At 42.1% G+C, this 17,615-nt stretch overlaps 1 protein-coding gene across 1 annotated transcript; it reads left to right on the top strand.

The window, feature by feature from the left end:
• The first annotated feature begins 242 nt into the window (after positions 1-242).
• comtb (catechol-O-methyltransferase b) lies at positions 243-16,610 on the top strand. Its single transcript, XM_034083329.2, is given in 7 exon segments — positions 243-587; positions 1,791-1,962; positions 14,825-14,942; positions 15,516-15,646; positions 15,648-15,710; positions 16,121-16,252; positions 16,331-16,610. Coding segments are annotated over 7 exon segments (1,002 nt in total). The 5' UTR covers positions 243-381; the 3' UTR covers positions 16,511-16,610.
• Positions 16,611-17,615: the final 1,005 nt, after the last annotated feature.

Below are 17,615 nucleotides of genomic sequence, written 5' to 3'. Positions count from 1 at the left end.
TGACTCGAAAACTGCCTTGTTTTATGATCACAGCTATCTTGAATATCAATAAACTGACATCAATTGCTTTTTCTTTCTCCTGCAGTTATTTTTAAAACAAGACCTCACCTTCAAGAAGTGCTTGTGTGAAAGGTAGCGGTACGCCAGTCTGAAGTATGAGATGGATTTATTCAGACAGCACTCGGACATCTTGAAGGGAAACCCCCAGGAGGGGACTGGAGAGGGTTGTATTATTTAAAAAGAAAAGCAGTCTGTGTTAGTAACAACATTTTAGGTGCTTTTCAGATTTTTTTTTAATCGAAATTAAACGAATAAATGACCAGTTCAAACATCTAGACATGCACAGTAGTGATGGTGCAACAACACTCAGAGTGAGCCTATATGCCAAGGGATCCTCGAGCGTGTGTGTGTGTGTGTGAGAGTTCGTGCTCTCAGCAGATTACGGAGAGGGGGATGGAAGGAAGAAGGAGGGAGGAGTTAGTCTCAAACGAGGGCAGGCATATGTCCGCCTCCCAGAAGCCTCACATATTTTCCTCTCACGGCGAGAGGAGGACAGAGAAGACAGGGAGCGCCGCCTGCCCTCACATGTAAGTCTGATTTCTGTTCAGATTTGAAAGACAGACCCTTGAAGAAAGCACCATGTGTTATTGTCTGTCTAACCTGGTTTGTTCCTGTGTTGCACATGGGAGACCACGGCTCAGGCTGCTACTAATTCCTGTTTTGAGCTGGAGAGTGTGGGCACTCGTTGTGTTGTGAAACTGGCTTGAGGTGATTCAGTGCCAAACTGTTTATACATACTTTTTAAAATAATTGTATTTTGTCATTTTATTTTATTCTACCTAAAAATAGTAAAAATAATAACAATTTGTGTATTGTTTTTGTATTCATGGATTTGTCTATACCATTTTAAAATGGAGCAACTGTCACACCCCCGGATAAATAAAGTATTCTGCTTCTGAAATAATGACCAACTTTGAGATGTTTTGATCAACTTTATATTCCTGTTTTTTTATTTAAAAATATATCGTGATGTTTTTGCATCGAGATGGGATTTTTAAATCACATGCACAGGATTCAACTTGGTCAACATCTCTCTGCACAGTGATGAGAACATGAAAAGCATGTGTTTACCAAACCATGCCAGTCTGCTCTCTGTTTGTAAATCTCTCACGGTGTGTTGGTCAGGAAGACGCCAAAGTAAAGGTTAGAGTACTGGCGCTCTCCCGTTTGTGACACACATCTGAACCCTCAGCCGGTTGCCATGCGACTCAAACTCCACATCAAAAGTAATTACCTCAAACCCTGCTGTTCTCTCACAGTTATATTATATGTGCAAGGTAATGTTTCCAGCCGTTCTGTTCACAGCTTCTCCACAGAAAGAGCCCTTGTGTGAGGATTCTGGCTGTGCCTTTCTCCCCCTTTTTTTATACTCCAATTCATCAACACATTTATTGTTTCTGTGAGTGGGCCTGTGTTGTGTGTTTACCAGCTCTAATTGCAGTGGATATGAAATGATATCGTACAGTGATACCAGCACATTGGGATGCATGTGGGTGTGCAGTTTGTACCTGGCGGCGGCTGATAATGAAAACAGGAGCCGAGAGAGTGTATTGTACGCTGCATAGTAAACACCCATCTCATTAGCCTCACACAAAGAGAGAGGGGAGATATGAGAGCTTTCATTTATTTCCTGCAGATGTGTTGTTATTGTGTGCATCGTTTATCACAGTTTCTATAACGCATCAGTATATATAACCATGCTGAAGTCATGTTTATTTCTCTGCTTGCAGGATGTGGCTGACTCTTCTGTACAGTATCACCGGTGGAGCTGCTCTCCTGTATGCTCTCTACAGATGGCTGATCCCAGCTGTTGTGCAGTATCATGCAGGGCTGGCGCTGATCTGGCATGATGTCATTGTGGAGCGGATACTGGACACTGTGACCCAGTCCACTCGTCATCAGGTGGGCCTCACATATACAGTATTCACCAGCCCCCAACACACTAATGAACATTAACGATCATACAGGTGGAAGAGACTGAGACCTGGTAACGATGAAACTTAGTACATTCCAAAAAGAGAAGACTCCACACACTAAGTAAAATGTAATTAGTGATGAACTAACTGAAAGACAGCCATAGAGCCACGTTGCTAGTATAAATGTTTCTCTCCCCCCCCCCCCCCCCCCCCCTGCCTGAAACGCATCCATTGCACACCTTTGTTTACTTCCGTGACATAGTGACATCACTGTGTAACACTCGCACTTTATTGGCTAGCGCTCCAACACATTTTACGTGATAGGCTAAGGGGCGGGATATCTCTAAGCGGTCCACCAATCACAACAGAGCTGGCCACTTAACCAATCAGAGCAGACTGGGCTCTGGTTTCAGACAGAGGGTGAAAAGAGGTGCTGCAGGCAGTATGAGAAAAATAAAGAGCTTTTTTGAATATTAAAGCCTGGAGACATGTCACAGTAGAGCAGGGCTATTCAATTACTTTGGAATGGGGGCCGCTTGATGAAAATGATCCAAAGCAAGGGGCCGGGAAAAAGATGGCTTGAAATACGAGCAATCATAATTAAGAGCTTCAGATACAGTAAATACTTCAACAGCATAGTGGAGTGCATATATTGTGTTTAATTAAATGAAACAACATAGCCCCAAGGCCTTTCTAGATCTAAATGGCAAGTTCAGAACTCAGTAGGCCTACATGTGAAGCTAATTTAACCATCAACATCATTTCATTTGATTTAATTTAGGTGAAATTATCTAATCATTCACGCAGAGATGCAATACACTACAGTAGCTAGCGAAGTTTTCAGGCAATGTCTGCCCCTCTATCTCTCAATTTAACACCTTCTCTGGAATAAAGGCACTCAGGCCCAAAAAAAGAAAAAGTAAAAGTAGATCACTTTTTAACATTATACTCAAAGGGCCAGTAAATATCACCCCGGGGCTGGATTTGAATAGCCCTGCGCTAAAAATACAAATATGAACCTAAAAATGTGCCCTTTCAATGACATAATGGAACATTGTCTGTGGTTAAACCTAAGCTTTTCTGTGATCATTTACCTTCAGTTGGACAGTATCAGTGTGTTGCTATGGTACCTTAGAATGTTCAGAGTACCATAGCAACAGTTGTCCCTCTATTTTTTCAGAAGGTAATAAACGTCACACACATTGTGTAAGGCAAGGCAAGTTTATTTATATAGCACTTTTCAACACAAGGCAATTCAAAGTGCTTTACAAAAAATGAAAGACTTTAAGAAAATGGCATTTAAAATCAGTCATTAAAAAGAAAAGCTAATAAACATTAAAAGAAAAAGTACATGGATAAAAGTTACAGTGCAGTCTAAGATATGAATAGTTCAATTAAAAGCAGCGACAAAAAGAAAAGTCTTCAGCCTGGATTTAAAAGTAGTCAGAGTTGCAGCGGACCTGCATGTTTCTGGGAGTTTGTTCCAGATATTTGGAGCATAATAACTGAACGCTGCTTGTTAGGGAAATAATTGACCTAGACACCTAGATATGACATACAGGACCAACCCTGACGTCTGTTTATCTCCTTTAAGGACATAGGCTGCTTCAGCCATAATGTTATTGTTCCCATTCTGTGACCGGTCAACACTAGGTCACAGATGGTCTGTTGTTGTGGGTGCACTGGGACACTTCCTTCTTTGTTGTTTGTGGACTCCAAGGTATGACATCTTCGAGGCCATAAGTGACGGACGCAAGTGACTCAGTGTGCCCAACTGTCAAAATATGTTGATTACTCTCGGTGAAACCAGTTAAATGGGCTAACAAGAGAGAGGCGATCCAGAATTGACGTGGCAACCACCCATGCAGTCAGACTGTGACTGCTGTGACTTGTGATGTGAATTCTCCGGCCGTAACTCCAAATAAACCTCCAGTGTTTGACATCAAAGCTCCTGCTCTACGGTGTCTCCTTCCTGAGTCGGTGACTCCCACTGCATTGCTACACAGAAGTTTCCCTTACACTGCTTTACCATGTTTAGTTCTGACTCTGGGGACAGAAAGCTGACCAGTCCCTGAAGACCTGAGAGATCTGGATGGTTCATCATTTAGCAGGAGGTCAGAAGTGTATTTTGGGCCTAAACCATTCAGTGCTTTATAAACCAGCAGCAGTATTTTGAAATCTATTCTTTGACACACAGGAAGCCAGTGTAAAGACTTCAGAACAGGAGTGATGTGATCCACTTTCTTAGTGTCAGTGAGGACTCGAGCAGCGGCGTTCTGAATCAGCTGCAGCTTTCTAATAGATTTTTTAGTGAGACCTGTGAAGACACCATTGCAGTAGTCGAGTCTACTGAAGATAAAGGCATGGACAAGTTTTTCCAAATCCTGCTGTGACATTAGTCTTTTAATCCTAGATATATTCTTTAGGTGATAGTAGGCTGATTTAGTAACTGTTTTAATGTGACTGTTGAAACTCAGGTCAGAGTCCATGACTACACCTAGATTTCTGGCTTTATCTGTTGGTTTGAACATTGCAGACTGAAGCTCAGCGCTAACTTTTATATGTTCTGACTTGGCTCCAAAAACCATTACCTCAGTTTTATCTTTGTTTAATTGGATAAAGTTCTGACACATCCAGTCATTGATTTGTTCAATGCACTTACTCAGTGTGTGAATTGGAGCATCGTCTCCTGGTGAAATTGTTACGTACATTTGTGTGTCATCTGCATAGCTATGGTAACTTATTTTGTTGTTTTTTATTATCTGAGCCAGTGGTAGCATGTAGATGTTAAAGAGAAGAGGCCCCAAGATGGAGCCTTGAGGTACCCCACATGTCATATTTGTCAACTCAGATGTGTATTTACCAATAGAGACAAAGTTGTTTCTGTCCTTTTAGGTAGGATTCAAACCAATTTAGAACTGTTTCCGAAAGTCCCACCCAGTTTTCCAGTCGGTCTAGTAATATGCTGTGGTCAACAGTGTCAAACGCAGCACTGAGATCTAATAATACTAACACTGAAGTTCTGCCACTGTCTGTGTTTAAGTGGATGTCATTAAAGACCTTTACAAGAGCAGTCTCAGTGCTGTGGTTTGGACAAAAGCCTGACTGGAACAGATCGAAACAGTTATTTAAATGCAAAAAATTACTCAACTGTTGAAAAGCAACTTTTTCAATGATGTAGTCAAAGATAGAAGTTGTTCATCTCTATGTTTTTCACAACTTCTTCATCACTATGTTTATTAGTCAACATACATCTGTCCTAGTGTTGTCACATCTAATTCGAAACTTTGCGGCTCGGTTCAGTTTTTTTCTCTCACCACTGTGGTATTTTTACAGCTTAAATCTTTACATCTCTCTGCACAGATATAAAATGCTATATTTGACTGGAGGTTACTTAAGCAGCTAGAGAAGAGATTCAATTATATTGATTAGATTATTAGATGAACTTGTCATAGCAGTAGAAGCATATGTCACTGCACATAAACAATGGCTCTGTTACAGTGTCCCAGTGAAGCAGCATGTGACTTAATGAAATGCAGCTACAGTGATTTGTATTTTTTACACATGGGAATGAAAGGTCTATGGTTTCAGGTTAGATCTTGTCTTGGCTTGTTTTCTTACAAGTGGAATGTGGTTAAATAATGCTCTCAAAGCTGCTTAAAAGATTGTAGATTAAAACAAAAACAAAAAACCTTATCCCGTAAATTATACATTCAATTCAAAACCTTTATTTATCCAGGTAAAATCCCATTGAGATCAATGATCTATTTTTCAAGGGAGACCTGCAGCAGTAGGTTCCACAAGAAGACATACAAACATAAACAACAGAACAACAAAAGGACATCATACAGCAAAATGTACAGGGATTACAATTTACATATCTATCCACATGTACAGGTACCAACAGCATCTGATTTTGTAGCATCTAACCGAGCTTTAAAAACATGTAGTGGTACTAGCTTGGTAATTTTCCATTCTTTTTGCAGACTGTTCCAAGTTAGTGGAGCTGCACATCTAAAAGCTTTCTTCCCTAAGACAGTCCTAGCACTTGGCACATTTAATAAAACCACAGCATGCGATCTCAGGCAATAAGTACTTTCAATTCGCAGAGAGATCAGGGAGCAGAGATAAGATGGTAGTTCATCCAACATGGCTTTGTAAATTAAAAAGTACCAGTGACTGAGCCTCCGTACAGTTAGTGATGGCAAAACCGCCTTGGTATACAGGGTACAGTGATGCGTAAGTGCTTTACAATTTGTCAAAAATCTCAGTGCACTGTGATACGCAGCATCTAACTTGCTCAGGTAATTGGCAGGTGCATTTATATATAACAAATCACCATAGTCCAGCACAGGTAAAAAGGTCACAGTGACTAGCCTTTTCCTGGCCTCAAGCGAGAAACAGGACTTATTTCTGTAAAAGCCTAGCCTAATTGGGCGGTGGTGGCGAAGTCGATAGGGACTTGGCTTGGCAACTGGAAGGTCACCAGTTCAATTCCCGGCAAGACCAAGTGCTACCGAGGTGTCCCTGAGCAAGGCACCGTTCCCCACATTGCTCCCCTTGATGATAAAGCATTTCCTATAGTTACAAACGTACTCAACAGTCTACAAGCATGTGTACAAATTTGGGCTGTCAGTCGATTAAAATATTTAATCGCAAATTAATCGCACATTTTTGATCTGTTCTAAATGTACCTTAGAGGAATATTTTTCAAGTTTTTAATACTCTTATCAACATATGAGTGGACAAATATGCTTTATGCAAATGTTTATTATCATTTGAACAATGACAAATATTCTCATGAATATTAAACACAACAACCTGGAACCTCTCTCATTCAATAATACAAGTGTGTGTGTGTGTGTGTGTGTGTGTGTGTGTGTGTGTGTGTGTGTGTGTGTGTGTGTGTGTGTGTGTGTGTGTGTGTGTGTGTGTGTGTGTGTGTGTGTGTGTGTGTGTGTGTGTGTGTGCGTGTGCGTGTGCGTGTGTGTGTGTGTGTGTGTGTGTGTGTGTGTGAATACATGTAACGGCGTTACGTAATCAGAATACAAAAATCAAGTAACTGTATTCAGCTCGCGTTACATTTGAAAAACGAGTAATCTGATTACAGTTACTTTCGTAAACCTGAAGTGAATACATTTTGGATTACTTATTGGAATTATTGGTGATTTCCTCACAACATTTAATATTCATTACTAAAGGTACAGCGGAATCATCACAGCGCACAAAACCTATTACCACCGCAGATGGGCCAAAAAAGCGTTTGAAAAAAAAATCGCGGGTCTGCTCGGGTGACCAGATGCCCCGCTTTGCGCGGGACTGCACAGCATTTTCACGACTTTTGGTGCGTCCCGCAAATTGAGACGATGTCCCGCATATTTCATTTTGATTGGCTAAAACGCTTTTCTTTAAAATCAGATTCATCCAATGGCTGGTGAGAAAGCACGCAGGGAAGGCTATCATCAGGGGGCTGTGTTTGCTGTCAATCAAACTGTAACACACGGCGGGTGCTGGTCAAGTGTTAACCAATGAGAGTAACTCACTCACACACCCCCCCCCCACCCCGCCAAACAACAACAACGAACACAGGCGACGCAGCAGGTTATGGAAAATGGAGGAAACTGAAACTACAGCTAAGAAGAAAAGAAGATGCACATACTACAAAGACTGGGAAGACACTTACCCGTGGGTGAAGCCAGTGCAGGGCGACTCTCAGAGAGTTGTTTGCAATCTTTGCAAGAGTAATTTTTAAATTTCACATGGCGGTGAATACGACGTCAAAAGACACAGAGAATGCGATTCTCACAAGAAACGTGTCGCTCAAAAAGAGACATCCCACTCTATGGAGACATTCCTGCTCAAACCAAAAAATGATGGTCACTCAGCCAAGGTCACAGCAGCAGAAATAACCAGTGTTTACCACACAGTGCAACACTCCCATTCATACCGGTCAAATGACTGGTAACAAGCTAGCGCCGACCATTTTTCCAGACTCTGAGATAGTAAAGAAAATGTCATGTGGTCGTACAAAAGCAGCGTCCATAATAACAGATGTGCTTGCCCCTGCCTCTGTGGAGAGTTGTTTGACTGAGTCAAAGACACCAGTGGTTCTAGGTGACTGTGTGTGGGGCCCACCTTCTGCTGCTGTGATGGACAAAACTGAAAGCTATTTTATTTGATGTATTATTATGTTTCTGTTCCCTCCTGGCCAGTGTTGGTTTTATTTTATCTATTAATTTATGCTGTGCCTACTTGTACAGGTAATAGTTGAATTAAGAAGATGCATTTCTAAACACTTGAAGTGAATAATGCCTGCTGCCTTGGTTAGCCTTAGTTTACTTTTCTTTATTAAAAAACTGCATTTTGACTTCACTTTCTGCTCTGTTGTTATATATTTGTTACGGTTTTTTTTCCGGGGGTTGGGGGGTGCTGTTGAGAGGGTGTCCCACATTGTCCCACACAACCATACTCCTTGTCCCACATTTGGTTTGTTGGGATCTGGTCACCCTAGGGTCTGCTCACTCTGAAACAATATTAACAACGAAACATGGAGGAACAAAAGTCTGCGTTTAAATCGCGTGTGTGTATATAGAGGTGTGTGTGGTTAAAACACATCAGCCTGCGGTCGCTCTTTAGCCTTACTAATGATTATTTCTGAAGGTAAACACAGTGAAGGCGGTGCGAAAGGCGGTGCGAGCTCGTCTTCTCAGAGGCTGAGTTAACCCTCCCGCTGCCTCCTGGCGCTGCAGAGATGTCATGAAGTGAAGCAGGTTTTCCTTCTATAAAACAGCTGCGGGACTCTCCTGTTTTGCCGATCAGGTGCTTAAACAAATATAGCTCTACACGCAGAGGTAGACATTAAGGGTAAAATGCCACTGGCCCTCTGTTCATATTTGGTTTATTAAAATAATGATATTGTGGTCATTGTTAAAAAATGTCTGCTATTTTTACGAGTATTATTATTTGTATAATGCGCTTTCTGCCTTCCTGTCATTAGGAGTTAGACATGTAATGGCTATGTAATTGATTTGATTAGAACCTTCATTATCCTAAACTGGTGGGACATTTCGCCAATACCTTTTATATTGTCTACTCTTCACTTACTTGTCAGCATAGGTCGGCATTGATGTACAGAGCCGACAGAAGACCTTGTTTATATTGGCATCATATTGAGAGGTGACGCGTCCTAAAACCAGGAAGTAGCTGCTGGTTCCCTCGACAAAAAGCAATGGGATTTCTCCACAGGGTTTTGGAAAATAGCTGGAAATAAGGTCTGTGGAAAACAAACCTGTTTGATAAATGCACGTTTTGTTCAGCCGGATAATCTCCACATGTCTACTCTACTTTTATAATGTCCGAATCATAAATCTAATCGATAGATTATAAAAGGGTTTTAGGACGCGTGACCGCACCACTAGAAGCCAACTCCATCGATCAAGCTGAAACTTTCTCTCCCTCTTCTTCTCATGCTCCCTGTCACTCTCCTTTAACTCCTCCGGTGACTTTCTTTTATTTGAAGATTGTTTTTTGCCCGGCGCTTGGCCGGTTACCGCTGGTATTAAAAACATTTTGGCGAATGGTTAGGTGGCGCGATAGTCTTTAGTGAAGGAGCACGCTCACAGGAGCCTGCTCGCGCTGCGCTCCGCAGCAAACAGCAGTTTGCTTTTCACCCAACAACGACAACCGACTCACGGAACGCTATGTTGTAGCGTTGATAAACGAAACAATTTAACTAAATTGCTAGTCAAAATACCAATACCACAGGACAATTTTTTGAAGGCAATATTTTTAGTGGCCCGAGCGCGGGCAAGTGGAAAGTACGTTATGCTGGCCCGGGGTGTCTTAATAGTGCTTCAGGGCCAGCGGGCCATTTAATGTCGAGCCCTGCCGGTTACCGGCCGGCCCACATCGTCCGACCGGCCCACTTCAATACCGGCCCATCGGGATTCGTCCCGATGGCCAGTCCGCCCCTGTCTACACCCCTGGCCGAAATGTCCTTAAAATGAAGTCCGAGTTTGACATTTTAATTCATGTCCTGCCAACACTGGCAGGACAGAAGGCGACACGCCCTTTCTAAGCCGTGTCCCTCACTCACTCCTCACATCCCAAGCTGCATCCCCAACAAGTGTATTATGTTGTTAAATCGTTTCAGATGTGATGTTTCAGTTGTGCTCTTGATAAGCCATTAAAACAGTAAAAAAACGTTCAGTTTCCTTTTGCTTTTTGTGTCTCCCGTTCACCAAAACATACCCATTTTAGATGGAAAAAGAAAGTAAACTAAAAGTAATCTGATTACGTTTTAAAGACACGTAACTAGTGTTGCACGGTGTACCGATACTTGAAAGGTACCGCGATACCCTGCCGTTAAAAACGGTACGATTCCTCCGTTTCATTTTTAAAGACACGTAACTGTATTCGGATTACTTTCAGAGCCATGTAATCAGTAATCAGTAACTGATTACATTTACAAAGTGTGTGTGTGTGTGTGTGTGTGTGTGTGTGTGTGTGTGTGTGTGTGTGTGTGTGTGTGTGTGTGTGTGTGTGTGTGTGTGTGTGTGTGTGTGTGTGTGTGTGTGTGTGTGTGTGTGTGTGTGTGTGTGTGTGTGTGTGTGTGTGTGTGTGTGTGTGTGTGTGTGTGTGTGTGTGTGTGTGTGTGTGTGTGTGTGTGTGTGTGTGTGTGTGTGTGTGTGTGTGTGTGTGTGTGTGTGTGTGTGTGTGTGTGTGTGTGCAACTCAAGGCATATGCTCGAACGCAGTGGCGAGCCGTGACTTTTATACCTAGGCCCTCTGACCCCCCCTTCCCTCGAAAAAAAATAAGAGATATTACGTCACAGCGTATACTTCAGCAGAATATCAAAACAGCGGCCCGGGGTGCAAAACGCATCAATGACACAAAACATCATTTATATAAACACCTATCATGACAGGGCACCCACAGCCAAGTAACAATTACAAATGAATGAAGTCGGCACGGCGGCCCGCATTGAAAATGACTTAGGCCTACCTTTGATGATAAATCACTGAAACACAAGTCCATCCTCCTGTCCTTTTGGATGACGCACTTGCCGGTCATTCAGCTGATCCTTTGCCACTCCAGTTTATCATTGCAACTCAATCTTGAAAATGACTCGGTTAATAGGCTAATTTTGCAAACGATGTCATCACTATCACTGAAGTTTCATCATGAACGAACTTATGCTAATCATAAATCTATCGATTAGATTTATGATTCGAAAAGAATAAAAGTAGAGTAGACATGTGGATATTATCCGGTTGAACAAAACGTGCATTTATCTAACGGGTTTGTTTTCCACAGACATTATTTCCAGCTATTTTCCAAAACCCTCTGAAGAAATCCCACTGCTTTCTGTCGAGGGAATCCGAGCGCGGCTTACTTCCGGGTTTTAGGACGCGTCACTGCACCACTTGCATAGACCTCACAGCGGGCGGAACTAGTCATAAAGTCCGCGAAAATAAAGCCCGCCCATTTAGAGGGAAGATATGATTGGTCAATTGTACTGTCATTTGACATTACTCTCTCATTGAGTTACTATAGCTGGCCCTCTGTGAATGTAGAGAGGGACCAACAAGCTCTCCCGTCTTCACATAACTCGCAGAGACGGCATTTAACCCTTCACATTCCAACAGAAACTGAACGGGCAGATTCGAAGGATTTATTTCTTTGGAAATATTATTTTAAATACAATTAAATCAAGTTATTTTGGTAAAACTAATGAAAAATGTAACTAAAAAAAAATATTTAAAAAAAATATATATATTTTTTAATGTTTTCAAATATAATTATTTTAGAATATTTTAGGCCCTCACAGGAACGGGAGCTGCCTGAACGCTGCAATCATGTTGCGCGCACTATCCAAGCTGAGTGTGCTGACTTCTCGTACAATGTCCCACTGTCTGGCTACCTGCATAAAGTCAAGTGCTCGGCGCAGTTGTCGGCGAAATGTCGCTCCTCTGTTTTCATTTAAACAGCTCCTTATATCCGTTAGCGCAGCTAGCTAGCACCAGATGCTAACAACAACAATACACGTAAGGTCTCTCTCTCGCTCGAGCCACACATACACACACCCTCCCGGTCCTCCCGATGGCCAGTCGGTGCCTGCCGGTGAGCGTGGAAGTGTGGTCTGCCACAAGCGGGCAGTAGGAGCGGGGCTGTCAGCATCAGCTTGTAGATGGTATTTTAAACTCGATGCGCTCTGAAACTACGGGGCGGCCGAGGAAAAAAATACACATGCGTTAATCGCGTTAAAATAATTAGTGGCGTTAATTTTTGTTGGCGCTAACGCTTTATTAACGCGTTAACTTGACAGCCCTAGTACAAATATATGTATATCATAGTATATGGGACAAATGTGTAAATCCACACTTATACATTGTTTCCTGAGAAAATAAAATGTTGAGCAAATTAATTAGGGTCGACGCTTCTTCATCCGTCTTTATAAAGACACACACACACACACACACACACACACACACACACACACACACACACACACACACACACACACACACACACACACACACGCACACGCACACGCACACACCATGTATACATCACTTCAGGGGACATTATATTGACTTACATGCATTTCATGGAGACTTATCCTAACCTTGACCATAACCACCACATGCCTAACCCTAACCAAGTCTTCACCCTAACATTAATGATTCCCCTTATGGGGACCTCCCTTATGGGGACATAAGTCCCCACATGTGACTGTGTAAACAGATGTAGGTCCCCACAAGGATAGTAATGCTAGGTCACACACACACACACACACACACACACACACACACACACACACACACACACACACACACACACACACACACACACTTTAGGCCTTGTTGTTTTTTTTATCACAACTTTGTTCACAGTTTGGCTCTGTATATGAATAAAAGCAGTAATTGTACAAATTGTAATTTATTCTTCTTTAGATGTGAGGCAGGATATAATATAATAAAATATTATTATGTTGCAAGCTCTTTAAAAAAAGATTTGGGCCATTCTGCACACCCTCTGCTGCGGTATTGTTTTTGCTAGTTGATTAAAACTCTGCTCAGGTTGGACCTTCTATTCATGCTGTCCTGAGACTCGGTCACACTGAGGGTGAAATCCCAGTACAATCCTTAGACAAGCAGTGAACAACAGGTTAAAGACACACAGGCGGACCACTATAGAAAGGCTTGACAACTTGAGAAGCTGCTGCCTGTAAAGAACAGATTATTGAGGAAACAAGAGACAGCTGTGCAGGATCAGAAAACATGCTGAGGATAGAGTAGTAGGAAACAACAATATAGTTATGCCTTATATCAGGGGTGTCCACACTTTTCTCACAGAGGGCCACATACAGAAACATATACGAAGGGCTGGGCCGCTCACTAGGGGTGAGGTATATCGCCTCATAAGTTCACTTATAAGTCACCCAAATTAATCAAATGTAGGTAAATGATGCTTGATACTTGCATTAAGAAGAAACAGCCACATCACAGCTCTCCAGAGGGTTTACTTTATCTTGTTGTCAGCTCATCCCTCAGTTTGATTATAATAAGGAGAAATAGGAAGGGGTGTATTTCAAGCTTGTTAGGTAAATAAGTTATTTTTTTATCAACTAAGATATGTTAGAAAATGTGTCCAACTTTTATTGACTGAATTTATTTGAAAAGTGATCTTATTAACACATGAATACTACTGTGTAATATATTTGTACATATGTAGTTAAGAAGTACAAGATAAGACGAGCACAAGTTTCATTTCTCGGCCGCATTACATTATACTTTTAGAATTTGCTGAGGGCCCATCTAAAATTGTCCACGGGCCGCATTTGGCCCCCGGACCATAGTTTGGACACCCCTGCCTTATATGATGATCCTTCGTCAACATTTGGTCTCTTGCTGAATCTATGATTACAAATAGCCTCATAATCTTGATCTTCACTTCAAGCTGATATGCAGCAGCCTTTTTCTAGATATAATAATTGGAGTGAAGCCTGTGAGCTACATCAGGCACTCGCCTTGAGCACCAATGATCCGCATGTGATATGCCTTACCACCTCATGCAACCAACCAAACACACCCTCTGTAATCGGGCGCTCTTTTTAAGCTGCTCTCTCTCCCTCTGCCTCATAATGCTGCTGCTGTCCTGCTTCTGCTACGCTGCTTCCTTTCTGCTCCACCACCTCCCAGCATGCAACCTGTAGTCCCTGTTATCTAATGATCCTCAATTGTTCGTGGTGAAAAATATCTGCGGGGTGGGATGAGGCCGAAGCTAGACGCCAAACTCAAACTATATTGCTGCCGTCTATAAACATTTAAACGTGAGTTATGTCTGAACTAGATAATAAGAGAAACACTTAGTTAGGTTGAGCAATTAGTTGATTTGTAAAAACTTAAAATAGTTAGAAAATCTGTCAATGTTACCCAGAGCCTAAAGGGACAGCATCACAATGTATTTGTTTAAACAACAATGAAACCTTAACATATACAAAACATATATATACAAAAGTTTTCATGTTTTTAAATGAAGAATCACTTTCGACGATTCGAGGTTTTTCTGTACAAAAAACGTAAAAAGTAAGACAAAACTTTCAAATAAATGAAATTGAAATAAAAAATACAATATATAGTTGAGTAGAAGTAGAAAGTGGCATGAAAAGAAAAGACTCAAATATAGTTTACAGTTAAGTATGTAGTAAATAAATCAACATATTAAAGTTATATGTAATCCCTGCTTTATTTTCAGTTGAGAAAATATGTGTGCATGAATATTCAATGTCGTGTTGTTGCTGACTTTAAAGACATTTCTTTAAAGTATGGTCTTTTTTGTTCAGGAGGATCCTGGGTGCAGTACAGAAGAACGCCACCAGAGGGGACCCTCGCAGCGTGGTGAGAGCCATCGATCAGTACTGCAGGAACCAGGAGTGGGCCATGAATGTGGGGGATGAGAAAGGTACTGTCTCCTCATCAGTGGGTGTAAAGTCACTACGTGGATTCACTCAAGTACTGTACTTAAGTACAATGTTGAGGTACTTGTACTTTGTACTTCTACTCTAAGGGAAATAGTGTACTTTTTACTTCACTACATTAGAATATCTTTAGTTACTTTGCAGATTTGGATTAATGATGTGAAATATAATTAACACTTAAATACCACTTTAGTTCCACCTGGAGTGAATTCACAAGCTACCCTGCACGTATACAAAGTCATTACAACTAGCTGCACCTTCACCAGCTGTGAGAACACTATTGATACATACACTTCTGAAATAGACCAATCTGCATACTGAGGACTTTTGGTTACTTCAAGTATATTTTGATGCCAATGCTTTTATACTTGAGTAACATTTTGATTGCAGGACTTCTACTTGTAACAGAGTATTCCTACACTCTGGTATTTCTACTGTTACAAAAGATCTGAGTACTTCTTCCACCTCTGCTCCTCATCATATTATATCTTTTAAATGACCTTACATGACTCAGCTGTGTTTAATGACATCTTCTTTTTGTCTCTGTCTTGCCACAGGCTGCATCCTGGACTCGGTTGTGTCTGAGGTGAACCCGGCCACAGTGTTGGAGCTGGGAACGTACTGCGGGTACTCCACGGTGCGCATCGCCAGCCTGCTGCCCCCCCACGCCAAACTCATCACTCTTGAATTTAAACCCCGAATTCGCCGTGATCGCTCGACAAGTCATCGCCTGGGCGGGACTGGAGGACAAGGTGTAGTCGCACAGCATGTCAGACACAGTCATTAATGTGTACAGTCCAGTGTGCTGTTACGCAATGTATTTATTTGACTAGATTAGGTACTTTTCAGGCTCTCATTATATACAAAAATAAATTGTCTAATGAAGTCTAGATTAGAGATCTGGCAATATCTAAATAAATGTCTAAGTATGATGACAATAAAGAGATTCTGATGCTCATCATTGACTAAAGTAACAAAGGAAATACAGACTTTGACGTAGAACTGAGTATTTCTACACGGTGGGTGTTAGTACTTATACATGGGGCAGACTGCGGACGCTCTGGCAGTATGAGAAACATAGTAGGCCCTTTAAAGTTGTTTACTTTGACATATTAAGAAATGTGTCTGTGCACTTCTTCCACCACTGGTTCCTTGTTTCTAGATCCAGTTAGTGGAAGGAGCCTCTGGAGACTTAATCCCCAAAATGAAGGAGCAGTTTGGGGTGGAAACGTTTGATTTGGTGTTCCTGGATCACTGGAAGGATCGTTACCTCCCAGACACAAAACTGATGGAGGCAAGTGCTGCTTTTTAACTGAGAAAACTATTTTATTTTATCCGCCATGATGCCATAAATGATGCTTTCTTCCATCAGGAGTGTGGCCTCCTTAGGAAGGGCAGCGTCCTGCTGGCGGACAACGTCATCTGCCCCGGAACGCCTGACTATCTGGAGTTTGTGCGGAGCAGCCCGCGCTACGAGAGCCAATACTTCAAATCTCACCTGGAGTACACCAAAGTGGAGGATGGCCTGGAGAAGTCTGTCTTCTTAGGGTAGTGTTTAACCTAAAAGCTTTTCCACAGGGGCTTGTTAACCTCTTGGTTTCCCTCAGTCTGTTTCTTCTCCGTCTTGAAATTAAACATAACATGTGAAGGAATTTGTGTTGCGTGCTTTATTTTCTTATCACCACATGATACACATCCTATCTAATGCACTCTGCCTGCATTAGTACAGCAGGCGGCAGTAGTGATGCTACGTTCAAGCATCTAATGGACGGCTGCAATCTGATACAGAGCTGGGTGGGGGGGGCTTCTTTTCCCAGGGTCCCAAATAAAATCAATAATAAATCTAATCCAGATGCATTCTGTGGGCACAGACCTATTTACCGCTCTGATATGCTCCACCATTGTGCCACTGTTGACAGGTGTGTGTGTGTGTGTGTGTGTGTGATGTGGGTGGGGGGGGGGGAGAGAGAGTGTGTGTGGCCTGTGAGTGTGTGGTCTGCACGTGAATCAATAGCTGCTCATCTAATCTCTCAAAGTGAGCGGGGGTGGGGGGCTCGTGCATTTGGTTCAGCTGCATGAAAAAAAAAAAGGAGCGGGCTCGTCGTCCACCTAGTGCTTTCTTCACAGACGCCTGCATGATAATCCCAATCTGTGGCCATTAGTGCACCGAGAGATCGAGCAAGGAGAGAGTTCAGCAGAGAGGGGGAGAGAGAGAGAGAGAGAGAGAGGGGGGAGTGCCTGGACAGAGATGCACACAGAGGGAAAAGACAGAGAGAGAGAGAGGGAGCTTTTAAGGGATTTGGCGGTGATTTGTAGAACCTCACTGCTGTAATGTTTTGCTTTTTCCTCCACTTTTTCTCGTGACACTTCACCCTGAAGAGATTTCATTCAGTTCTTCTTCTTTAACCATTGTTTTTGTTCTGTTCTGAGTGCACGCAGCTGTCTGAGATGATAAAGGAATTTACTTTTGGCGGTGAGAGGAGAGCCTTGCCTCTAGATATTTATATATATAATCACATTTAGGACCATGGATGGGAGGCCTGTTGGGAACACGCATGTGATGGATACAATCGAGAGCGGTCGATGAAGAATGGGCAGGTAAGAAGTAGTTGTATATGTTTAAATGTATTTTCAGGAGATGTCTGTACTTGCAGGTT

This window comes from Pseudochaenichthys georgianus, chromosome 5, assembly GCF_902827115.2.
Source record: "Pseudochaenichthys georgianus chromosome 5, fPseGeo1.2, whole genome shotgun sequence".
NCBI lineage: Eukaryota > Metazoa > Chordata > Actinopteri > Perciformes > Channichthyidae > Pseudochaenichthys > Pseudochaenichthys georgianus.
This window is presented reverse-complemented; position numbering and strand designations above follow the sequence as displayed.